The sequence below is a fragment of the Amblyraja radiata genome, chromosome 12 (genome assembly GCF_010909765.2).
Source record: "Amblyraja radiata isolate CabotCenter1 chromosome 12, sAmbRad1.1.pri, whole genome shotgun sequence".
Classification (NCBI taxonomy): domain Eukaryota; kingdom Metazoa; phylum Chordata; class Chondrichthyes; order Rajiformes; family Rajidae; genus Amblyraja; species Amblyraja radiata.
Window position 1 is genome coordinate 37,793,023 of NC_045967.1, and position 26,656 is coordinate 37,819,678.

General features: G+C 42.8%; 1 protein-coding gene across 1 annotated transcript in view; it reads right to left on the reverse strand.

The window, feature by feature from the left end:
- Window positions 1–545: 545 nt before the first annotated feature.
- sash3 (SAM and SH3 domain containing 3) overlaps window positions 546–26,656 on the reverse strand; it is a 57,521-nt gene continuing 31,410 nt past the window's right edge. Inside the window, 8 exon segments of the mRNA XM_033030552.1 lie at window positions 546–1,565; window positions 5,345–5,498; window positions 12,103–12,309; window positions 15,902–16,008; window positions 16,011–16,049; window positions 20,139–20,292; window positions 22,183–22,329; window positions 24,362–24,460. Coding sequence (XP_032886443.1) covers window positions 1,381–1,565; window positions 5,345–5,498; window positions 12,103–12,309; window positions 15,902–16,008; window positions 16,011–16,049; window positions 20,139–20,292; window positions 22,183–22,329; window positions 24,362–24,460 — 1,092 coding nt within the window. The 3' untranslated portion in view covers window positions 546–1,380.

The following is a 26,656-nucleotide window of genomic DNA, read 5'->3' on the forward strand; positions in this document are numbered from 1 at the left end:
GGAATAATGGTAGGCAACGCACATTTTGCAAGGTTCATTTCTTTGCTACATATCAGTTGCAAATACTGTAGCTTGAATAATTTTATGACACTGTTCTTACATTAATCTTAGCATAAATGATTGGCGTCCTTTGACTGAGCTGAGGAGGAATTTTAATTATCTTTTGAATTATCTACAAATTGAGGACCATGGATCATTACAAACAAGAGTAAGATTTGTTTTAATCACCCAGGAAATTGTGATTGGGCAGGAAAATGGACAACGTATAGTTTTAAACAAAATGTGCTGCAGTAACTCTGTGGACCAGGCAGGCCTGCTGAGTTACTCCAGCACTTAATGTTTTTTGCTCAGGATTCCAGCATCTGCAATTCTCTGTCTCTAAATGTATTGCTCTACCCATTTTCTTATTAAACAGTGGCACAGTTTTGAGGAGATATGTTATCTATGTCTTAATTTCCCCTAACTTGCTGATATTTTAGATAGACAAATAACAAAAATGAAAAAACTTTTGAAAACTGATAAATCTTAACCAACTAAATGCTTTATTGAAACCAAAGTACACTCCAGTTCTAAAATTAAGTAGAAAAATATAAAGATAAGCTACAGACCTATTAAAAAAATCACATTTCAAAGTTAGGCTGGCATCATACAAAATCTTCAATCAAAACTAGTTGAATTTCAAAATGATGAATGATCCATTCATGAACTATACATAAAATGCATAGCTCATCATTTTTATATGATTGCACCTACCACCAGGAGCCCATTTGTCATAAAAAGAACCACAGGTGCATTATGTGATTGCCATCTTTAGAGGATGGGTTTATAGAAAACTTCAAGATGACTGTTGTGCTCTTTTGTCCACTGACTTTGTGGATCAAAACACTGTTGTCAATTTGCTCAAACATTTCTGATCAATGAACATGGCCCCTGTTGATAATGGGGATTTTGAAATTATCTTTACATCTTCAATGTTCTATTGAATCAGCTTCAACTAAAGAAATATCAATGATTAAAATAAATGGGCAAACATGTGCAGATGAAGTGCTTCCTTTACAAGGAGAACTCACTTCTGTCAGTCCTTTAATCCCCAGAGAACAGAATCCCATTTTGATCATGGAACATGCATAAGATTTCTACCACACAAATTCCAACAAAATATTCCCAAATATTTCTAAAGCTGAATATCATGCAGGAAAACATAGAATAAACAATAAACAAAATAAAAAATGCTTTCCTATTAACAGCATTCCTCAATTATGATATAATATGTTGTGGCTTGATACAAGAGTTGCAGATTTCAAGCTACTGTGTTTTGCGTTGATGAAGCCCCTGCATGTCAACCTTAATAGTCCATTGAATGAGGTTGAATGATGTGGCTCAAATTTCAGCGGGAGGCTCTGGGATTTGCTCCTCAGTGATACTTAATTCTGAATCTTCTGGTGTACTCTCTAAATTCTCCGAACTTTCGTAGCAGCCCGAGTCCCGTGGAATATCACACAGTGGACCTGAGCTTGAGAGTTGTGCATCAGTATTCTCTTCTTGCTCTTCTGTCTCAATTCCAGCTGTAAAGAATGCATCGAGTATATGAGCATTATATAGCTATTCTCAGTTGTCAGCCAACAGAACAACAAAGCCCTTAAACTATGTAATTTCAACAGTGCAAATGTATTCATCATGCAATCTTCTTCAGCTTGTACTAAAGGTTTCCCACATTACAGCCTAGTTATAATGTAGGAAACCCACTGTGGTACTTCTGTCCCATGTTTAAAGAGGTATTCCATTCTCGATTAGCTTTAACACACTATGGCATCCTTGATCAAACTGTAGTCGGATCAGAAATGAAATGTGTGAATCAATTCACTCCATCAAATTTTAAACACATAAATATTGATTATATTCACCATTGTTGTGTAAGGTACAATAGACAATAGACAATAGGCGCAGGAGTAGGCCATTTGGTCCTTCGAGCTAGCACCGCCATTCAATGGGATCATGGCTGATCATCCCCAATCAGTACCCCGTACCTGCCTTCTCCCCATATCCCCTGACTCCGCTATTTTTAAGAGCCCTACCTAGCTCTCTCTTGTAAGCATCCAGAGAACCTGCCTCCACCGCCCACAGACTCACCACTCTCTGTGAGAAAATGTGTTTCCTCGTCTCCGTTCTAAATGGCTTACTCCTTATTCTTAAACTGTGGCCCCTGGTTCTGGACTCCCCCAATATCGGGAACATGTTTCCTGCCTCTGTATGTACAACTGCAGAAGGACCTCTTTGCTCTTTATATTCGATTCCTCTTATAAAGGCCAACATGCTATTCGCTTTCTTCACTGCCTGCTGTACCTGCATGTTTACTTTCATAGACTGATGTACAAGGACCCGCAGATCCCATTGTACAACTTGACACCATTTAGATAGTAATCTGCATTCCTGTTTTTGCTACCAAAGTGGATAACCTCACATTTATCTGCATTAAACTTCATCTGCCATGCATCTGTCCACTCCCCCAACCTGTCCAAGTCACCCTGCATTCTCATAGCATCCTCCTCACAGTTCACACTGCCACCCAGCTTTGTGTCATCTGCAAATTTGCTCATGTTACTTTGAATCCCTTCATCCAAATCATTGATGTATATTGTAAATAGCTGCGATCCCAGCACCGAGCCTTGCGGTACCCCACTAGTCACTGCCTGCCATTCTGAAAGGGACCCATTAATCCCTACTCTTTATTTCCTGTCTGCAAACCACTTCTTGTCAGCACTCTACCCCCAAAACCATGTGCCCTAATTTTGCCCACTAATCTATGTGGGAACTTATCAAATGCTTTCTGAAAGTCCAGGTACACTACATCCACTGGTTCTCCCTTGTCCATTTTCCTAGTTACATCTTCAAAAAATTCCAGAAGATTCCGTGATTTCCCCTTCGTAAATCCATGCTGACTCGGACCGATCCTGTTACTGCGATCCAAATGTGCGGCTATCTCATCTTTTATAATTGACTACAGCATCTTCCCCACCACCGATGTCAGGCTAATTGGTCTATAATTCCCCGTTTTCTCTCTCCCGCCTTTCTTAAAAAGTTAACATTAGCTACCCTCCAATCCACAGGAACTGATCCAGAGTCTATAGAACATTGGAAAATTATCACCAATGCATCCACGATTTCTAGAGCCACTTCCTTAATAATAATAATAATAAATTTTATTTAATGGGCGCCTTTCAAACATCTCAAGGACACCTTACATAGTATATCGGAATAACATATAATCGGAATATAACTAGTAATAAAGACATCACAGAGACACAAATTAAAAACAGGATTCAATCCAAAAACAGAAAATCAAAAACACAGTGTGAAGAGGGAGCAGCGGCAACCAAATCGTGCCAGCGTCCACTCTCTCTTCACGGCAGCCATCTTGGACACAGACCTACAAGACTACAATTAGACAAAAAAATCATCCCCCCAGACCATCAGGCCCTGGGGATTTATCAGCCATCAGTCTACCAATGTTTTTAATCGATCAATATCACGTAACTTTCTGATGAGAAAAATTGTTTGTTTTTAAGAGTATACACGTGGTATTAAAATACTGCTACTTGTATTAAAATATCACCAGGAAATAATGTTTTACAAAATTGTAGAAAAGAAATCTGAATTTGAAGAGCAATATTAAAATAAAAGATCCACTTTTATAATCTAAAAATACTTAAAAGTCGATGTACAATGTTGTTATCTATAAATTAATAATTATTCTGGGTTAAATCAGGGATTGGATCTAATTTGATTGCTCTTTCAAGGAGTCGGCATGGCGACAGGGTTCTTTTTGTGTTGATTTCTGTTACTAGAATAGCCTGCAACTGGAAAGCATTGGACAATATTCTTCTGCATGATCATACGGTTAAAGGGAGAATTGTGCACAATGTAACACTAGCTTCTAGCTTTAATCAGTAATGAAAGCTGTCCCGTCCCTTTTTGGGCTGGGTTTCTTTCAGGAAGCATTCTATTTCAGGGGAACTCTGGAATAGAAGTAGACAACTTGACAATGCCTGGTTTAATCCAACATTAAACACGCATCTGCTGTAGATTCAACTTGGATTAAAACCTATTATCAATGGCTAATGATATCATGTACTACGATATTAAAATGCCATCAACTTGGCAGCTCTTCTGGTACTTTTGTTTCTGAGTCATAACTTTGTTTGTTTAAGCCTCACTTTAGGATTCAAGTGCCAATTGAGGCTAACACGTCAATGCAGCACCAGGGAATTAAAGATTGCCACAAGTATGCTCTATTCACAAAATGTTACAACAAGAACCTGATGGGCTAATTTAGGTGTATGTAAAAGTTGCTATGGGTAGATTTTAAATCAGGAAGTATTTTAGCGTTCTGACCAAAGTATCTTTATAATCAAAATATGGGGAACCAGGCCAAAATTCAGCTCAATTGCTGAATGCAAGATCCTACTGCTTATATCTGTTTGTTACATTTGATTTGATAGATGTGAAATATATTTCAAAATTCTGCAGCAGAATGCTATTCTGAAATTACTAAAATTCATCATCTTCTATGCTGAGTAGTCGGTCTAAGGTTGGAGAGTTATGGAAACAATACAGTTGATGAGAGTGGGCAGAAATGGCAATATCAGCAGGGAATTTGATTAGTGGATGCATCCTGTTTTATCTCTTCTCTCATTATTCTCTCTCTTGATTGTATTCTTGATCTTGCTTAGTCTGGCCATTATTCATTAATCTGTGCTAGAACTTGCACGAGTTGAAGAGTGAAACAGTGTGAATCAGATTTAAAATCATAGTGTGTAAGAAGGAGCTGCAGATGATGGTTTAAACCGAAGATAGACACAAAAAGCTGGAGTAACTCAGCGGGACAGACAGCATCTCTGGAGAGAAGGAATGGGTGACGTTTCACGTCGAGAACCTTCTTCAGACTCTTCTTCTTAAAATCAGAATTCTGATTTATCAAAATCAATGTTTTTGATCCTAGTGGATGTTTAAACCTTTCTTGGATTCACTGTCCAATACTTTGCCTTTAATAGAAAGAGCAGGTTAAACGTTTGAAATAGACTTGAACTGCCAATTTTATTTTCAAGAATATCTCATTTTTAAATGTGGATGTTTTTAGCAGACACTGTAATTTGATTTGATTTAAAAACAATCCAATCAAAGCTAAATCCTTCAGTCTTTCACAAGGAAGGAGTGGCTGATTGCGGAGGAGTTCAATGATTTCTGCTAGTTTCCATTGTGGAATCTAATTGAGCTTCCACCAACTGGCGATGCTACCAATCATTGTAGGTTCTTGGTTTATTCAGAGGCAAAAAAATCAACCTACTGTCATAGTCCATGAGTAGCTCAGCAGCTGTGAGTAATTTAGCTCTCTGCTCAGGGTCCAGGATATTCAGTTCATTCAGATGTGTCTCTTTCAGCTCTTTAAAGTCATCGAGAGTCTGGTAACCATTCAACAGCAATGTGGAAGTAAGCTCTTGCTACAGAGGGGAAAAAAGATCCAGCATTATGATATTGCAAAATGTTGGAGAAATGAACAAATTCACATGCAATTTTACAGCATATATAAATTAAATATTTTAAAAATATTTCCAGTAATTTCATAATAAGCTATTTGGAACATTAAAAAAAAACCACTTCCTTGCATCATTTACACAACGTTCCAAAAAACCCTAAAATAACGGATGCAAAAGCTGTATGCAAATGGGTGGAATAGTCTGATTTGGTTCATGAAGGGATGTTGGTTAGCAGACAATGTGCTGTTTCTTTAGACACCTTCTCTAAAGAACAACACTTGCTGCACATTACTACTCAGCCACAAGAAGACGTGGCAAGACAGGTAACCAAAGACTTGATCAAAGAAGATTGCATGCAGCTTAGTGGGAGAGATGGGGGAAGAGGGAAATAAATAAATAAATAGATGTGTTTGTGTGTGTGGGTATATATATATATTTATAATGTGTGTGTGTGTGTGTCTATATATATTTATAATGTGTGTGTGTGTTCAGGATTGCATTCCTAATGCGGTGAAAACACAGAAGCAAATACTTAGTTAAGACACAGATGGAGTCCATTCAGCCCATTAGATACACATAAATTCTAGCCTGGCATTCCCATCATTTCTATTCAACCTCTCCTTATTTTTATTTAAGAGATACAGCATGGAAACAGGCCCTTCAGCCCACAGGTTCCATGCTGACCAGCAATCACCCATACACTAGTTCTATCCTACACACTGGGAACAATTTACAGAAGCCAATTAACCTACAAACCTACACGCCTTTGAAATGTGGAAGGAAACCGGAGCACCCAGAGAAAACCCACGTGGTCATAAAGAGAACGTACAAACTCCGTGTCGACAGCACAGCTAGTCAGGACCAAACCCTGATCTCTTGCACTGTAAGGCAGCAACTCTACCACTGCGCCACTGTGCTGCCCCATTTCTCTGCACCTCTGTAACTTATTCTCTCTAACATGCCCATCAACATTCCACTTGCATATATTAAGGGATGGTTTGCAGTAGACAATTAAACTATAAAAATGGGAGGTAACTGGAGCACCTGGGGGTGCAGGGAGAATGTGCACTCAATCACACAGGAGTCCCTAGAACTTTAGGGCAGCAACTCTGCCTGCATCACGACCATAACAGTCTTACTGCAGCAGTTAAAATCAGGAATGTGTGAGAAGCTGAAATTGTAGGAGTGCAGAGACTTAAAAGATTTCTCTTCAGAGAAAACCGCTATCAATCTTTCTGTCAATGAATACTATCACCCGCATTCCAATCTCCTTCTCCTTCCACAAACATCTTTTTAATTTCCCAAATCAGTGCTCAGGTTCTCTGCAACACCTTGTTTGATGCTCTTCACATTTTCATCCCGTGGTACAGCATTGAAAGATTTTTCTTAAAGTGGCAAATTAATTATTTGTAAGTGACCAGGGTAAGTCACACACCCTCCCTCCAACACCATCCCACCTTCTATCACTGAAGATACTAGGAGCTGCCAATCAAAAGCCCTCTGTTATCTGTATCCACCCATCACCCGCAGCTCCACTCTTCCTCCCCCTCCCCCCAGTCGCACCAGGGACAGATTACCTCTAGTCCTCACCTTTCACCCCATCAGCCGTCGCATACATTACATAATCTTCCAGCATTTTCGCCACCTCCAACGGGATCCCACCACCAGCCACATCTTCCCACCTCCACTCTTTTCCGCCTTCTGCAGAGACCGTTCCCTCCTCAATTCCTTGGTTAACTCATCCCTTCCCACCCAAACCACCCCCTCACTAGGTACTTTCCCCTGCAACCTCAGGAGGTGCAACACCTGTCCCTATACCTCCCTTCCTCAATTCCGTCCAAGGACCCTAACAGTCTTTTCAGGTGAACCTCTTTCACTTGTACCTCCTCCAACCTCATTGACTGTATCCACTGTTCCAGGTGTGGACTCCTATATATAGATGAGACCAAGCGCAGGCTCAGCAATCGTCTCGTTGAACACTTCCGCTCAGTTTCCCTAAATCTACCTGATCTCCCGCTTGCGAAACACTTTAATTCCCCCTCCCATTACCACACTGACCTTTCTGTCCTGGGCCTCCTCCATTATCAGAGTGAGGCCCTGTGCAAATTGGAGGAACAGCACCTCATATTTTACTTGGGCAGCTTACATCCCAGCGGTATGATTATTGACTTCTCTAACTTCAAGTAACCCTTGGCATCCTTATCTCTGTATCTCCCCTCTCCCCGACTCAGTCAGAAGAAGGGTCTCGACCTGAAACGTCACCCACTCCTTCTATCCAGAGATGCTGCCTGTCCCGTTGAGTTACTCCAGCATTTTGTGTCTATCTTTGGCTTAAACCAGCATCTGCAGTTCCTTCCTACAATATCTACCCATCACTTGCCAGACCCCCCCCCCCACATCCATCAATCTGAAGAAGGGGCCCAACCTGAAACATTGCTCATCCATGTGGTCCACAGATGTTGCCTGACCTGCTGAGTTACCCCAGCGCTTTGTATAATTTTTTTCCATCTTTCCAATCTGTCTGCAGCCTAGATTGGGTGATCATCTCATCCAGCAATGCCTTTCCTGCTTACTCTACTTGCCTCCGACATTTTTGGTTTTTGCTTATTTCCATTCAAATAAATCCAGTTGTAGCCATCATAAAAACATCTGTAACATCTTCTCTTCCCATGTTCACATTTGCTATTTCCCATCTACTCTTCCCATTCCCCACCTACTCTTTGCCCTTGGTTCCATTTTGAAAACACTTGATAATGCTGCTCAGATTGTCTTCATCTCCCACTTTCACTTCCACTTCCACCATCTCTCATTTATCACGCTGCTTGTTAACCTGTGCCAGATGTGTAGAAATGTATTTCAATAAATATTGAGAAGGACTCATACCTTCTGTTGAATGTGTTTTGATTTGCCACATCAATGTGTTGCATGTTAGACAAGTCCCTGCATCACAATTTGCAGCATCTCTGTTTAAGGAGCTACTGAATTGCAAATGTGAAATGCATTTGACTAAATGAGGATGTAAAATCACCGCTGAAAGAAATTTAACAGCCTTTTGTTTTGACACCCTTTTAAAACTGGCAGGAATGCTTGCAAATTGGAACCTCATTTAAGGCAGCTCTTTTTCCCAAAGATGTCAGTGGAAAATTTATAACAATCTCCTTCAATTTGACGGATATTTCCTTTTCCATTTTCTAGTTTGACAACAAAGAGAAACATAGAAGACATGGTCAGCTTGCACAATGATGTCGGGCGAAGTACCTGAAGTTTGCAATCTATTCTCTGTCTCAATATCACAGAATACATTTCTGGGTTGTCTTGAATGTTGAAATGATTTGATGACAGCGATTTATTCCAAATATTTATCTCCATCTATCACTTTGGCGTGAGCCCCATTCATGTCTTAAATATGTCATTTTGAATTCACTTTAATGTCATGTTGAGGAAGAACTGTGTAGTTGGAGACTGTCCTTTTACGATACTGGATCTGGATCTAGATGTAGTACGCTGTAAAGCTCGAGGTGGAGCATCACATAGTCACCAACTCTTACTTTCTTCAACTGTACCAACCTCCACTAATCATTTCTCACTGAACTTTCCTCAGATCCTTTTATCTATTCAATGGTTCTGTTGAAAGATCATTGATTTCTTGATTAGAACGGGTGTCAAAGGTTATGGGGAGAAGGCAGGAAACTTGGATTAGGAGGCAGATCATTCATGATTGAATGGCAGAGTAGACTCGATGGACCGAATGGCCTTATTCTACTCTATAACTTGTGAAGGGGAATTTGAAAGGAACTCTGTTTCTGTCTGCCCGATGTGCCGTGTTTACAGCATTTTCTATTTTGTTCTGTTTTCAATTTTTGCTTGCTTGTATACTGCTCTTTTAAATTATTTGTTTCTACTTGAAAAGCTGTTTTTTTGGCCATTTAACCTGGAAAGGAAATGCAACCTCAGTTTCCCCTTCTGACAATCTTGAAACTAGAAAAGGAATATATAGCTCTCACTGTTATTCCACACCTGCCTTGAGCAGAGTATTTTGAAACAGAAGCAAAATACACAAAGAGCAAAAACAAAACTTGGTACAATGTACTAAACTATTCAGCTCCCCAAGGTTCAATTTCTTATTTCTATCAAGTTCCTTGGAGTAATGGTTGGAATAATACAACCAGATTCAGTGTCATTTGTGTTGGAAGGATAACCAATTTTCTTGGACAGGCACAGAAATTCACCTTGTTACAAAGTGTTACAAGGTGAACATATGTGCACTCAAGTATAACCATCACATTAGAAAGGTGTGTTGTAATTATTAGTGGGGCAGTTGTCTTTCCTTGCACTGCCCTCACCCCCAAACCCTGAACCATTTTCTCTCTTGTGTCTGTACCTGATGAGAGCCAACAAAGACAATTGGTGGTGGGCCCTCTTCAGCTCCAAAATCCAGATACAACCAATAGTATCTCGACCCTCAGAGCAGAGGTCTGATCTGCCTGCCTCAACCTCTGCTAAAGTCAAGGGTAGCTCCATATAGCACCACAGACAATTGAAAAGTTAATGGTTTCTAGCTACTCAAGGACGTGCATGTGAGTGTTCATCAAAAAAGCTATATGATGAGGTCCTGCTTTTTTTAATAGAATTAATTCATGTTTATTATTTTGTTTCACATTTTTGGGGGGAATTCTTAATGCAAGTGGAAATTGCCATTGTACTGTCTTCTCAAAGCATTGGGAGCCACAAACTGATAGACAGATCACAATGATTGAATGGGTGAAATTCCTTGCATAAGTATATGAAATCAGAGAGACAACACCAATGTCCACTCGTCTTGGACAGTTTCACACAGGGGAAAGTAATGTCCTGTTGACAATCCACCAACATGGTCCTTATCTGCTCATAGGCAGTTGCCAGGTAGATCCTGGATGCGTTTCAGGTTACGACCTTGAAGTCTCCAGAGGAAATATGTAGAGTGTGGAGGTTTTTTTGGCAGTCACTAGTAATATGATTCCATCTGGTTGAACAGAGGGTAGGTCATCTTCTGGGGGGTTGCTGGTTCCTGTCATAGCTGGTGCAAGTGCCAGAGTTTCTGGTAACCTAAAATGTCAAGCTGAATTTCTCTTTATACAGTGCATTACACCAGTGATGCCCTACTGAGAGTTTGGCCCCTTTTGACTTTTCCCAAAATGGCACTTATTATCTCGTTCTCATGACATAGTTTCATTTGGGTGTATCTGTTAGCCTGAATTCTCAATAAATCATTTCCACTGGGAGAGTAGAAAGCAGTTATGAGCTGTTGGTATTTATTTGTTTCTACTGATTCATTCATAGGAGGAGACGTTCCTGGTAAGGGGTCCAGCATTGATTCTACATGGAGTCATACAGCACACAAACAGGCCCTTTGGCCCAACTTGCCCATGCTGATGAATATGCCCATCTATGTTAGTCCAAACTGCATACATTTGCCCTATATCCTTACAACCCTTTCCTTATAAATGTACCTGTCCAAATGTCCTTTAAATGTTGTTATACAGTATTACCTATAGTACCTGCCTCAACGACCTCCACCAGCAGCTTGTTCCATATACCCACCCTCCTTAGGGTGAAAAATTTGTCCCTCAGGTTCCTATTAAATCTTTCCCCTCTCACCTTAAACCTATGTCCTCTGGTTCTTGTTCCCCTACTTTGGGTAAAAGACTGTGCGTTTACCCTATCTATTCCTCTCATGATCTTATACATCTCTATAAGATCACCCCTCATCCTCCTGCACGCCAAGTCCTAAACCTGTCCAACCTTTCCCTTTAGCTCAGGACCTCATGTCCTGGCAACATCTTCATAAATCTTCTCTGCACTCTTTCCAGCTTAACAACATCATTCCAAAACTGAACACGACACTCCGAATGCGGCCTCACCAATGTCTTGTACATCTCTGATTGGGACTGAGAAGTTGGTAGTGAGGTATATTCTTGACCAATTGCAGTAATCTGATGAAGTTGTACCCCTCGAGTCATTGGCCCGTGAGGTTCAGATTGGAGATCCAGCAACGAGGAAGGATTGGTGACATGTTTCTAGGTCAGGGCGGTGTGTAATTTAGATAGCATCCTGCAGGTGGTGGTGTTCTCATATACGTGCTGGTCATTGAATTATCAATGTAACTATGCATTATTGCTTGTGTAGGGAGTGAATGTTGTATTTGCAATGCACATTGTGACCGTATGACTTGCAATGCACAGTTGACCACTGGCTGTTAGTTGACCATTGACTGACTAAATAAGTCTATTTACAAATTCTATCTCTATTACCAATGGGTGTTATAGCAATGAATATTGATGTGGTATGCCTGACTTTAAATGAACCACAGGAGTTGCTTTACATTTTAATGACAAGTTGCAGCAAACACTGTGTGTTTGCCATTAACTTTACACAAACCTGAATATGCTTTTGCTGAACATATAAGTTGGCACTTTAGAGTTGCCTTCTGGAAGTGATAGGAATTTCACTGAATTTAACCCCCTCGCAGTGTAATTCTGTAAATTTAAACCCATGAATTCTCTAATGTCAACGGTGTAAAGTGTCTCACCTGTAGATTAATTCTGTCCAATAACTCTTGCAGGTTCTTGGGCTTCGGCCTTTTGCTCTTGGTGAACAGTCTTGATCTCCTAGGTTGTTCTACTTCATTTGGAAGAATATCCACGTAAATAAATTTAAAGGATCCTACTTTGTTTTTCAGCATGCCAGTCCATGTCCCTACTGGTGGTTTCTCAATAATGTCAATGATATCTCCTTTCTGTTAGTAAATAGAAAATAAGTTAGATAAATGGAACAAGGTTAAAGTCCATGCATGTTATTTGCAAACGGAAATGAGCCCTATCGCTTCCTCATCCAATGATTATTATTCATGTTGTAATCTTTCCATGTATCATTTATGCACACAAGGCTGCATTATGTTATTACCAAAATAATAATGCTGTTCTGAGGTGGGTGGGCATGGAATTATTGTGTGTTCTGTACAGGGCTGATAATTGCATCTGGGCTCAGTTCTAGCAACGTTTAGAGAAAGAGATTGCTCTATGATATCAGAAAATTAATTGAATGAGAAAAAGAAAAAAAATCAGCTCTAGGTAAAGGAGACTCCTCAAGATAAAGAAGAGGTAAAAGGAGAGGTCCTAAAGGAATTGGGATTAAAAACTTGATGGGTAGAAATATAATCTATAATGGGAGGCATTTAAATAGGAGATGTTCTAGCTACGGTCTGTATAGTGTCACGGAGAACGGACGGGATATGGAAATTGAAACCAGTGTTGTGTAGTTATAAACCTAATAACTGCAGGTCAATCAGTTTAATCTCAAGAGTGAGAAAGTTCTCAAAACAGTAATCATAGACAACATGATAATCATTTAGAGAAGTGTGAATTGATAGATAAAGCCAACGTACATTTTGTAAAAGATAAATTGCATCAAACTAACTTGATTTTTAATTAAATTCATAGTCAGAATCAATGAAGGAAATACCTATTTGTATTGCCTAAGATTCTTTCGTATCGAATCGAATTGAATCCTTTATTTGTCATTCAGACCTTTCGGTCTGAACGAAATGCTGTTGCCTGCAGCCATACATGTAATAATAACAAAACACAATAAACACAAATTAACATCCACCACAGTGAGTTCACCAAACACCTCCTCACTGTGATGGAGGCAAAAGTCTTAGAGTTACTGTCTCTTCCGCCCTCTTCTCCCTCTGCGCCGAGGCGATACCCCACCGGGCGATGGTATCAGGTCACGCGGTTCAAGCTCCGCGGCCCGGGGGTGGTCGAAGCTGCCGCCCTCCAGTCCCAGCGGAACGCAGCTGCTGCAACGGGTGCTCCGGAAACAGGCACCAGCCTGTGACCTGCGAGCTCCCGACATTGTCATACACTGGCCTGCGGCCGAAGGACCCCGGATCCAGGTCGCCGCCGCCAGAACGGCGCCTCAGCCGCCGGAGCACCTTCTCCGCCCCGCACCGGGCCGCCCACACGGCAGCGTCTCAGCCCCGCACCGGGCAGCCCCCACGGGAGCGCTTTCCAGCCGGAGCCGGTCCGCCCTCACCGGAGCGCCTTCCAGCCGTAGCCAGGCCACCCACACGGCAGCGTCTCAGCCCCGCACCGGGCTGCTCACACGGGAGCGCCTTCCAGCCGGTAGCCGTGCCGCCCGCACGGGAGTGTCTCAGCCCTGCGCCGTCCGCCCTCACCGGAGCGCCGAGTCGTGCCGCTACCCGAACGTCGCCACAGCTCGAAGACGGCCAGCCTCGCGTTGGTGAGTCCTGGCTGGCTCTACCTCCGGACCCTCGAGGTCGGTCGCAGGTTGGAGGCTGCCAGCTCCGCCATTAGGCCTCAGCGCAGACGGGGAAGAGAAGGGGGATACGACAAAAAAGTCGCATTCCCCGAAGGGCGAGACGAAGCCCTGTTCACCACCCCCCCACACACATACACCACCTAATAACCAAAAAAATTACTAAACTAGACAAAAAAAACAACACAAAAAAGTAAAAACAGACAGACTGCAGGCGAGCCGCAGCCGTATCACAGCGCCGCCACTTCCTGATGTGACCAATAGGTTGCCTCAGCATGATTGAAAATTGGGCAAGCATTAGGAAACAATAGTGATCAAAGATAGACACCTTTAAGTTCTAGTAAAACTGTAAAGAGATTAGGGATATATTTCAAGATGATATGGACGAGATTGGTGAATGAAATTTAATGCTGATGAATGTGAAGTGTTGTATTTTGGTGGGATGAATTGGAAGGGGCAATACTATGCAAAATACACAATTGTAAAAAGGGTAAAAGGACAGGGAGATCCAAAGGTTTTTGTGTATATTACGTTAGAAGTGCCTTCTCAACTTAAAGAAGTGCTTTTGAAAAATGTTTATGGTACCTTGAGCTTTATAATCCGGGGCATGGAACACAGCGGCAGAATGAACCTCTATAAAATACCGGTTTGGCTACAATGGTGTAATGTGTCCACACATTAAGAATGAGTGAATGTTTTGTAGAGGCTGCAGGAGAAATTTCTATAACAATTCCAGAAAGTGAGACTTCAGCTGCATAAATATACTGTAGAAATTTGGGTTGCTCCTGAATGAACAGATTGTGAGGAGATGTGATAGAGGTATTTTAAACAAGTACGGTTTAACACAATTGATGGAGGGGAACTGCTGTTCGGCAGTGTGGTCAAGAATTAGGATGCAAGGTGATCAGTGATTAGCAAGATGAAAGTGCATGGTTAAAAGAAAACCACAGTGACATGAAACCTGAGTTGATAGGTCCTGAAATTCACTGTAGAGGTAGAATCAATTCTAGGGAAGGTACATAAAATGCTGGAGAAACTCAGCGGGTGCAGCAGCAGCATCTATGGAGCGAAGGAAATAGGCGACGTTTCGGGCCAAAACCATTCTTCAGACTGATGGGGGGTGGGGGGGGCGGGGGGGGGGGGGGGGGGGGGGGGCGGGGAGAAGAAAGGATAAAGGAGGAGGAGAGGAGCCCGAAGGCTGGGGGATGGAAGGACAGCCCGAGACCCGAGGACTGAGGAAGGGGAGGAAGGACAAGAATACAAAATTGGGATGTTCATGTTCAATTCTAGGGAGTTTGTAAGCATCTGAAGGAAAAGTAATTACAGGCCTTTGGGAAGAAGGAAGATGAATGAAAGTAACTGGATTGCCTTTATATAAAATGGAGTTAGGCTCAATCGGCAAATGGCCTCCTTTTGTGTTATATTATTCTGTGATTTTGTGAATTAACTCTACAGTACCAGGCAGAATTGATATCTTTCTTGAAAGTATGCAAGGCAATTTATCCCTGTACTTCTTTTGCTACTAACATTTGATGTTACAGGAGATACAATGTGACCTCCCAAACCTGCAAATCTCCTCCCTTAGCTGTGTCACCTCTTGTGGGTGCTAATAGGATTTCTGCTCATCAGATCTTGCAATCATCCTGATCAACCTATTGTATCAGGTCTTGGTGGAGCTTGCTATTAATCTGTCAGACCTGCTGGGGCTACTGTGTGAATATGTTGGAAAGATTGCACAATTTTGAAATTGTGGAGTACATGAGATATTAATACTCAGGGAAGGAAGCTACGGTACAAAGTTAATTGTTCAGAACTTTGCTTGTGCAATGGGGAAACGTTTCAGTTTATTTTTGGCTATAACTCAGTTTTGCTAAGTAGTATTTTTTTTAATTAATATGAAGTCAAGCACTAACGGAATACCAAAAATACGTCAATTTGCATAAAGGCTTTCCATCATCGATACTAACTATGAACACAGCTTTCTCTGCAGCATTATGAATTCAGTGAACAATGTACATTTGAGTATCAATCCATAGGAGGCAACAAACTAATGTCTTACCTTAAGTTTTAAAAGATTCAACATCATATGGACTTGGGATGAAATCCGTATGGACCCTTGACCGGCCACAGAAAGGTCCAAGGTATGGGGGTGGAGGTTCTCTAATTGGACACTGTCTCTACGGCTGACTTCAGAATCTGGGGTAATGGATCTCCACCTGTAAACATAGAACATTGATCGTGCTAGAAATTAAGTCAAACAACAATCACTTTACATCAATGCTTTGACAGCTCCTAACTTCTACTCCAGGGTCATGGCCAACAATCCATTGTTTCCCAGACATGTGTCATCAGGGAATCTTCTCTCTTTGGCCCTCCAGTCTCATCCCATTCCCTTAACCAGAGCTGCCTGCTTCTACTTCTTCACTTCCTTCACAAACATGCAAAATACCTGGTAAAATGTGTCATTTCAATACATGTTGTGTTTCTGCAGAATATTTTTATTTCAATTATATACGTTTTGTCTCCCCTTGCGCAATGGTTCTTAATCAACTTCCATGGTTATTCTGAGACTGTCACTATAACGGTTTAGAGTCACAGTGAGCCACAGCATTGAAACGGGTTCTTTGAGTCTACATCAACCATCAATAACCAATTACTCTAATCCTGCCTCAACCCATTTTCTCCTCATATACCTCTATAAGGTGCTGCCAAAAGTGACTGGATGTGTCAAGTGGTCAAACTGCAATGAAAGCCCATTGAACACAACACACTCCTATATCAACTAATTTTTTGCACAGCAAACAAAAAATATCAGGCTTGAATACCAGGCTCAGAAAGATGAATGGTTCAGACAATATAACTGTTGATGACATCTGAGCACCTGTGGTATTTGGGCTGAATTACTTTGCATGATTTTCTTGAATGTCAATGTTAAGGTCATTGGAAGTATTTATTTTTTCAATAATTGCAGAGTGGGAAAAAGCCCTACAATTTCACAATTGAATTTAGCTTTTTCAAACAAAAGCAATTTTCACAACTAGAATTTGGACAAATTCCAAATATTTCAAATACAGCGTACTTAACATAAATTTATCAGTTGGAAGAAATCTTTACAAGTGAGCTACGAAGTTAAAATATTGTTGGTTCACTTTTCACAGATGATGCGTGACCTGGTAGTTTTACAGTCTCTGCAGTTTAAAAAAATGTTTTAAAGCCACACAATAGTCTTCTTACGTTTTTTGTATTATTGGACACTGGTAAATTGTACTGATAGAATGAATATATCTGATCATGATTGTTATCTATATGGTCAGCACTTGTGAAATTATATCTATATTACTAAATCTCTGTTCTTGACCGCCTTTTGGCCGTCTGGGCTGCGATTCCCGAGAGAACGCGCCACCTACTACGCCGTCATTTTTGGCCACCCTCGCTCAGAGCCCCCTCCGCCGCATGTGTTGCCGAGGATTTTTCCGAGTCGATGAAAAATGACAGAGATATTAATGTTTTTACAAAATTCACCATTCTCTCTGCTGCCCCTGTCTGGAGGGAGGGGGAGGGACTATAAAACCAGGAAGTGGGGTGCCTCAATTAGTCTCTGCAAGATGGAGCTCTGTCAATTAGCCTCTGTAACTCTGAGCTCTGAATGACTGAACAAATGTCTACATCACCGTGAGTACCCTAAATGTGGTTTGAAAATGAATATATGGTTAGTTTGAAGTAAAAAAGCACTGCCTGCAAATGGTTGTTTGGGTTTGGGTTGAAGTAAAAAGGCACTCTCTCTCTCTCTCTCCCCCCCTCCTCTCTCTCCCCACTTCTCTCTCCCTATCCCTCTCTCTTTCTCTCTCTCTCTCCCCTGTCTCTCTCCCTTTCTCTCTCCCACTCTCTCTCTCCCTCTCTCTCTCCTCTCTCCCCCCCCCCTCTCTCCCCCCCCCTCTCCCCCCCCTCTCCTCTCTCCCCCCTCCTCTCCCCCACCTCTCCTCTCTCCCCCCTCTTCTCTCCCCCTCTCCTCTCTTACCCCTCCTCTCTCTCCTCTCCCCCCCCCTCTCCTCCCCCCCCTCCTCTCCCCCCTCTCCCCCCTCCCCCTCTCTCTCTCCCCTCCTCTCTCTCCCCCCTCTCTCCTCTCCCCCCTCCTCTCTCTCCCCCCTCCCTCTCTCCCCCTCCCCTCTCCCCCACCCCCCTCTCTCCACCCCCCTCTCCTCTCCTCCCTCCCCCCCTCTCCTCCCTCCCTCCTCCTCACCCCCCTCTCCTCTCCCCCACTCCCCTCCCCCTCTCCTCTAGCCCTCTCTCTCCCTCCCCTCTCCTCTCCCCCCTCTCCCTCCTCCTCTCCCCCTCTCCTCCCCCTCACCCTCATCTCCCCCCCTCTCCTCTCCCCCCTCTCCTCTCTTCCCCCCTCCCTCCCTCTCTCTCCTCTCCTCCCCTCCCTCTCCTCTCCCCCCCTCCTCCTCCCTCTCCTCCTCCCCCCTCTCTCTCCCCCCCCCTCCCTCCCTCCACCTCTCCTCTCCCCTCTCTCCTCTCCCCCCCCTCTCCTCTCTCCCCCTCTCCTCTCCCTCTCCTCCCTCCCTCTCCTCCTCTCCCCTCCTCTCCTCTCCCCCCCTCTCGTCTCCCTCTCTCCCCCTCTCCTCTCCCTCTCCCCTTCCCCCCCCCCTCTCTCTCTCTCCCCTCTTTTCTCCTCCCTCCTCCCTCCTCTCCCTCCCCCCCCCTCCCCCTCCCCTCCCTCCCCTCTCCCCCCACCCCCTTCCCCCTCCTCCCCCCCCTCCCCTCCCCCCCTCCCTCCCCTTCCCCCTCCCCTCCCCTCCCTCCCCCCTCTCCCCCCTCCCCCCCCCTCCTCTCCCCCCCCTCCCCCCCCCCTCCCCCCCCTCTCCCCCCCACCCCCTCCCCCCCTCTCTCTCCCCCCCTCCCCTCTCCTCCCCCCTCCCCCCTCTCCTCCCCCCCTCCCCCCCTCTCTCCCTCTCCCCCCTCTCCCCTCCCTCCCTCCCCCCCCCTCCCTCCTACCCTCCTCTCCCCCCCCTCCACCCCCCCCCCACCCCCTCCCTCTTCCCTCCCCCTCCCCCCTCCCTCCCCCTCCCTGCTCCCCCCTCTCCCCCTCCCCCCCTCTCCTCCCTCCTCTCTCCCTCCCCCCTCCTCTCCCCCCTCTCTCTCTCTCTCCTCCTCCTCTCCTCCCCCCGCCTTTCCCCCTCACCCCCCCCTCCCTCTTCTCCTCCTCTCCCTCCACCCCCCCTATCCCTCTTGCCCCTCCCTCTGTGTGTGGCTCTCTCTCTCTCTCTGTCCTCTGCCTCCCCTTCTCTCTCTGCCCTCACTCTCTACCCCCCACCCCCCCCCCTCTCTCTATATGTGACTGCAAGTTGGGGGCTATGCGTCGGTAGATAGGGTGGTTTATGGGGTAAAAGGAGCAAATTAATAATATTAATATAATATCAAGGGGGTAATTAGCGTGAGTGCGGGGGGGGATAGTTAGTGTGTGTGATGCTGCATGCCGCCTCCCCCCCCCACAACCGCACGTTGGGGGAACAGACCCAACGGTCTGCACTTGGTTTAGTATCTCATTAGATCTTACTCTTTTTACCTTTGAATGGATTTCAGGGGCTATGTGGGGTGGGAGGATGGTGTGATAGAAACATCAAATACAAGAATTCCTCTCAGATCACAAATCTGCTGGGGCATCCACCCCTGGATCATGTTGTCATATGACTTGATATTAGCCATGATATACATCTCAAAACTAAAGTGCTGAAGCATAGCTCTCTCTGAGAAAATATCTCGGGCATATGAAACATATCTATGAAGCTAGTCAAGGCAGAACTGGTGATTAGTTCAAAACTCCAGATCTATCTGTGCCTGGCCTGTTTCTTGTAAATATCTTTGGAAATGCTTCCCTTCAGTAAACAGAGGCGATCTACACATTCAAAGATGTTAAATTCTCCAGTTGGGACGTTTGTTGGATATAAATAGGAGGAAGTTCATTACACCTGCTTCGAATATTGGAACACAAAAGTATTGAAGTGAAAGAGCACCAGGCTTTCAATTAAGTTCATGGTGGTATTGCAAGGCAAGGATTACATTATCTTCATTGTTTGAACCTCAGCTTTAATTAAAATCATGTAAATATTTGTCAGCTCCCATTTTTAATTTTATCAAAATGGAAAAAATAGTAATATCTAGAATGCAACTACAACAATACCTAATTTTAGGGACCTTTCAGTATGACTCCCGTGTTCATTTCGAAACACATTCAAAAGTTTTTTTCACATTCCTATGGATCTCATATCTTATTGTGCTGCTAACTATGGTACTTACTGCTTGAAGTCTGTCTGCTGAGTGGACTGTTGATGTTCTCTTCTGATTCACTGGCTGAGTACGAGGACCTGTCCCCTAGTCTTAGGTACATGAGATCATCAGGTGTCATTGGAGACATGGGACATTCTTCTCCACTTTCACTCTGAAGGAAGAAATTGTCAATAGGTCAATATGAGCCACGACTTGTATTGAACTGCCAATTGAACGGCCAATCTTGATATATTTTCTTACAGTTGAATCAAGAGTCCACTTCCAAGTTTCCATCGCTGCCTCTAACTGTCAATACATTTCCTGACTACAGTTCACTGAATTGTTGACCACTCTTTGTATTGCGGAATCTTTAACCGGTTTGAACCAGCCTCTATCTTCTTGCCTTGAAATACAACTGCTGAGATTCATGGATGACCTGCATAGAGTTATAATTGATTTAATGCTGAGATTGTTCCTTTTTGGGGGAAAGATGAAGAATAGAAACAGTTAAATTCTAATGGGCCTGTCCTACTTACGTGACTTTTTCGGGGACTGCTTGCACCCATCATAGGTCGTTACAGGTCGCCGACGTTCCAGCGGCGACCAGAACAAGGTACGGCTCTTTGGGCAACTACTCACAACCATACAGGCTTCACCACAAGACATGTTGCCGGTGTGTCGCCTGTATGGTCGTGAGTAGTCTCCTCAGTCACCCAAAGTGTCGTAGTGTCTTTCTGGTCGCTGCTGAATTTTCGACACGTTGAAAAAATTTTCGCCGACCTGCAACGACCTATGACGGGTGGCGGTAGTCGCCGAAAAAGTCGCGTAAGTGGGACAGGCCCATGATGAATTAGATTTTACTTCTGTTTAAATTGTTGTCAACTATCATTTAGAAGCGGAATGCTTCATTACAGTACTTGTAATACTTGTGTGATAATGTGCATAAACTGAAGGAGCTCACCGACAGACACAACTTTCTTCCCTCCCTCTTCTCTATCTAAACAAAATATAAGTCTGGCATGTTTGGCTGAAAGTTACCCTGTCTGTAGTTCTCCCTCATTTAGATCAATTACCCTCTCTCATTATCAATGTAGCATTGACTGTCTTATTTTGTTCTTCCAGAACCAAGGGTCACAGTTTAAGAATAAGGGGTAGGCCATTTAGGACTGAGATGAGAAAAAATGTTTTCACCCAGAGAGTAGTGAATCTGTGGAATTCTCGGCAGTGGAGGCCAATTCTCTGGATGTATTCAAGAGAGAGTTAGATATAGCTCTTAGGGCTAACGGAATCAAGAAATATGGGGAGAAAGCAGGAATGGAGTACTGATTTTAAATAATCAGCCATGATCATATTGAATGGCTGTGCTGGGTCGAAGGGGTGAATGGCCTACTCCTGCACTTATTTTCTATGTTTCTAAGTTTCTTCCACTAGCCTGCCCAACTCTGAACTTACAATACTCTACTTACAAGGAGCAATCCCAACATCATCATTGTTGTTATTGTCATGGGGCAAACGGACCTCTTGTTTGCAGAAGTTGAACATCAGCTGTTAAAAATATCATAAGGTCATAAGTAATAGGAGTAGAATTAGGCAATCGGCCCATCAAGTCTACTCTGCTATCAATCATGGCTGATCTATCTCTCCCTCCTGCCTTCTCCCCATAACCTCTGGCATCTGTACTAATCAAGAATCTATCTATCTCCGCCTTAAAGATAACTACTGACTTGGCCTCCACAGCCTTCTGTGGCAAGAATTCCCCCCTCTGACTGAAGAAATTTCTCCTCATCTTCCTAAAAGAACATCCTTTAATTCTGAGACTATGTCCTAGACTCTCCCACTAGTGGTCCCAACCAGCTCATCTCTATCATGGATATCTAATCACTCTGCACCATAAGAGAATCAATGCAGAAGGTTAAACCTGGTTTAAATAGTAAATACAATCTTAAATACAATCCTTCTCAGGACCATATTTTTATTCATTTTATGTAAATTCACAATGTAAAATAATCAGAATCCATCAGCTGGCATTGTGATGACATGTTGAATTCTGAAGAGCTCTTACCTTATCTTCTGATAAAGCTTTCGCCATCATTTTACCGGACTTCCTATTCATAGTACGCGAAATAACTGCTCGCCATTTCTTTCCTATTTTGCTTCCAGATTTGGTGACTTCTTCTGAGCTGGCTGCTGTACTACCAGCCATGTCTGCCTGAAAGTGAAACCAAGGTCCAGTCAGTGGGTTGAACGCACTCTGATGTAACAGAATCATATAAGACTGAAGCCATGCAACACTTTTTTTTTTCTCGCAGTTTCTCAATAGGCATTAAATTACTTATTTCTAAGTTGTTCATCAACTTTTCTAAAAGGTTATTCAATGGGTTTTCATGGGAATGGTTCAACTTTGTATCTAATACTGCAAAGAAAGAAAAATGAATTGATCCGCTAAATGCAGAAAAAACAGCAAGTTCATATAGACAGGAATATGATGACAGGATGATATGTTACATTGAATGTGGGGAATAAATATTGTCCTGATGATTTGAATAAATCATCTCTTCTTTGACATATTACCATGGGATCAGGTTCATCCACTGATGAGAGCAGGTATATTAATGATTCATCTGAAAGGTGGCTCCTGTAACAGTACAGTCCATCCTCAGTATATTAATGGGTTGTCAGAATAAATGTTTCTATTGAAGTCTCTAGAACAGAGTGTAGCCCACAACATTTTTGTTCAAATGCTAGAGGGCGACAACCGAACCATGGACAGGTACCTCATACAACTCACGTTTGTATATAATTTCACCATAAAATACAATGGTTCCTCATGGGCGGATGTGCGGGAGTGGGCGCCGTCTGTGTATGGCAGCCTGCCCGCAGTCCGTCTCTTCACCTTTTTTTATTTTAAGTCCTGTCCAAAATGTTGGAGGTCTTTTATGTGGGGGTGGGGGGGGGGGGGGGAAGGGGAAACTTTAATTCTTAGTCCCCTACCTGGTCGAGAGGCAGCATCCCTCCGAGCTGCTTCTTCGCCCCGTCCTCGCGGCCTACCATCGAGAATGGAGCGGCGTTTCCTGTCGGGACCGGCCTGGACTACAGCTTCGGCGGCGGCGCAGCGCAAGGACACCATCACGGAGCGGAGCCACGGAGTGGGCGATGCCTTACCGGTCGCCGTGCTGTAGGCTCCGGAGCGCTGTGGCCATCGATCCAAACATCGCGGAGTTGTGGCTGCGGGCGTCCGGCCGCGGGCGGCGCTGGATTTGGAGCGCCGCGGAGCCAGGATCGAGTTCGCCGGGGTCGGAGCTCCAACCGGCGTGGCCTGAGGCTACGAGTTCTCTGGTCTCCGGGGAGGAGGCAGCCGCTCCAGACTTTCCAAGCCGCTGAGGAATTGTTTCACACCCGACGCCAGTGTTCCATCTTCACGGCAAGAGGGCCCTGAAAACATCGGACTGGCTGCAAGGCCACAATGGCCCCGACCTCGGGTGTTTCAGAGGAAGAGGACTTAACTTTCTGCTGCCTTTCCCCACAGTGGAAAATTTTGATTCTGCTGTGGGGGGACGTTTGTGTTGAACTCTATAATGTGTTGTGTCCATTTTCTTTCTTTATTTAATTTAAACTTTTTTCTATGGTTTGTATGTAAATTTATTATTTAATTTATGTAAAGCACTTTGGTGTCAATGCAAGTTGACTTAAAATGTGCTATATAAATAAAGCAATAATAATAATAATAATGGCTTAATTGGCAAAACACCAGAAACTAAATTAAGCTGTGAACCACAATAAATAGTTTCTTCACACTGCATCAGCGCTTACTATTACACAAAAATCATCATATAAGGTGAATGAGTCTTTTTCCCAGGGAAGGGAAATCTGGAAATAGAGGGCCTGGTTTTAAGTTGAGAGTGGAAAGATTTAGTAGAACCTCAGGGCAACCTATTCACATAGAGGGTGGTAGAAATATAGAATGAGCTGCCAGAGGAAGTAGCAGAAGCAGATGCAATAATGGCATTTAAAATACATTTGGACAGGTACATGGATAGCAAAGGTTTAGTGGGATATGGGACGGGCACAAGCAAATGTTACTACTTTGGGTGGAGCATCCCGTTAGCACGGGCAAGCTGAACCTGTTTCTGTGCTGTATGACTTCATGACTTAAAAAATAACATTGTTATTAGCAATAATCTGTCTCCTCTTTGAAAAAAATCCTTCTCACTTTTTCTGCAACAAAGTAATCACAGACTTACATTTTCATTTATAATGGGCTCTTGTTCAGTAACCAACGGTGACGATGGTGGCTTTGAGCGCTCAAAGCGCTTGAAGCTGCTTGACCTTTGTAGAGAGAGCTGTCAAAATATTACAAACATTACTGTCATTTGTATTAAATAAGTAAACTTGTATTAAATTACAAGTTGTATTAAATAGTCAAGTCAAGTCAAGTCACTTTTATTTCTATAGCACATTTAAAAAACAAAAGTTGGCCAAAGTGCTTTACATTGGAGATACTAACGTTATACTAAGAATAAGTAATTCTCGCTGAAAGCTTACAAGATAGAACACATCGATATATTTCAAGAAATAAATGCCTCCTCCAAGAAGCGACTATAACCCACTCTTTTGCAGCCTGCACAAAGTTACAAAACTTCTGGAGGGGAATTTTTGATACCTTTTCCAAAACACTTAAACTAAATTGGACCCCGATATAAAACTGATCACACTAGGTATGTCAGAGGCCTGTTCTAAGCTAACGATATTTCAAAGACGTTTCCTCAACTAGGGCCTAATAACGGCAAAAAATGAACACTTACATTTTGGAACCAGACAACAGTCCCTACAGTGAAGATGTGGATTACAGATATGCCCGAGACACTACATTTGGAAAACATTAGGCTTGTCTTGGCGGAAAAAACAGATCAATTTCTTAAGACATGGGCACACTTTACTGGATTTTTACAACAATAGTATGGTAAAACACAAATTTAAATTTAAATCCGATGCTATGTTGGGGGGGGGGGGGGGGGGGGGGTTGGGGCAAGGTATATCTCAATTTTTTTCTTATTCCTCTATCTTTCTGCTGCACTGCTTTGGTAGCTTAGGAGACTTTTTCTCGTTCTTCTCTACTCTATCCTTTCACTTTTTCTTTTCTTCTTTTCTTGCTTTACCTTTTTTTCCTTTTATTCATTTTCACAATTTAATAATAATAATAATAATAATAATAATAAAAATAAATACTTTATTGATCCCCTCAGGGAAATTCAGATGTCCAGAAGCCCCCAACCAACAAACCCACAGATTCAAAACGAACGCAGACAGAAAATACATAGATACAATGTGGACACTACCTGAGAGCAATAAATACTTAAAAAGACCATAATTAACAGTTAAAATTAAAAATTGCAAAAGCATCCCCCTACAGCCTAGCGGTCCGAATTATAAAATCTAATGGCTGCAGGGGTGAAGGATCTCCTGAACCGCTCCGTTCTACAGGGCAGGGAGAGGAGCCGGTTGTTGTTCCGAGTGCTCTTTTGACTCTCCAGAATTACATGGAGGGGATGCCGGGGTTTTTCAGGGTGACCTGCACCTTGTGCCCTCATACGCCTCTCAGCACATCCATCCCAGAGTCTACTCTCCCCTCCAGCACTGAGCTAGCTCGTTTAACCAGTTTGACCAGCTTCTTGTATTTCTTCTGCACTTAGGTAGGTTAAAATGGTTTGCATTTAGGTTATAAGGTTAAAATAAAGCTGTACAATAATTGTAAAATTCTAGATGCCGAACGTTTTATCTTTGTACAATTGCTTCTAATAAATTAAAACAAATAAATAAATAAAAATAATGAAATATTTGAAGAAATAGGCATTCTTCTCTTTTGCTTTATATTGAAATATAGTATTATAATGATTAACTTATTATTAATCCTTTTGCCCTCATGCCAAACCAATATATTTTCTGTATTCAATACTTTTGTATTGTCATCTACATTATTGCTGACAATACTTATTCCCTGTTATCCCTTTGTCAAGCATTAAATAAATTATTGAAAACAACATTTAAAATCCATCAACCCAGAGTCTAAAATTGCTGTGACATAACTAAAGTTTATGAGAAAATCCTCTCCATATTTCAGTAGAGTGGTTCAATCATTTTAAAAAACAGGTTAAAATTGTTAATATATTAAGCAGGTGAACACATTGAACTGTCACGTGCCAGCATTCCACAACAGAACCACAGGAGTCAGAATCTTTGATTTAATTATTTTGGAAAAATTACAGAATTATCGTTGAGGTAGATGATTGAGGATGGTATTTTTTGATGAAGTTGCCATTTTAGGGTCCATGCGAAAGATTCAAGAAAGATGATCTTTGATCAAATCTGAAGGATCTTGACCCCAAAACGTCACCTTTTCCTTCGCTCCATAGATGCTGCCTCACCCGCTGAGTTTCTCCAGCATTTTTATCCACCTTCGAGTTTTTCAGCATCTGCAGTTCCTACTTAATCAATCTCCAATCAGTTCACTTTCGTGTCACCCTTGACTTGATAATAAT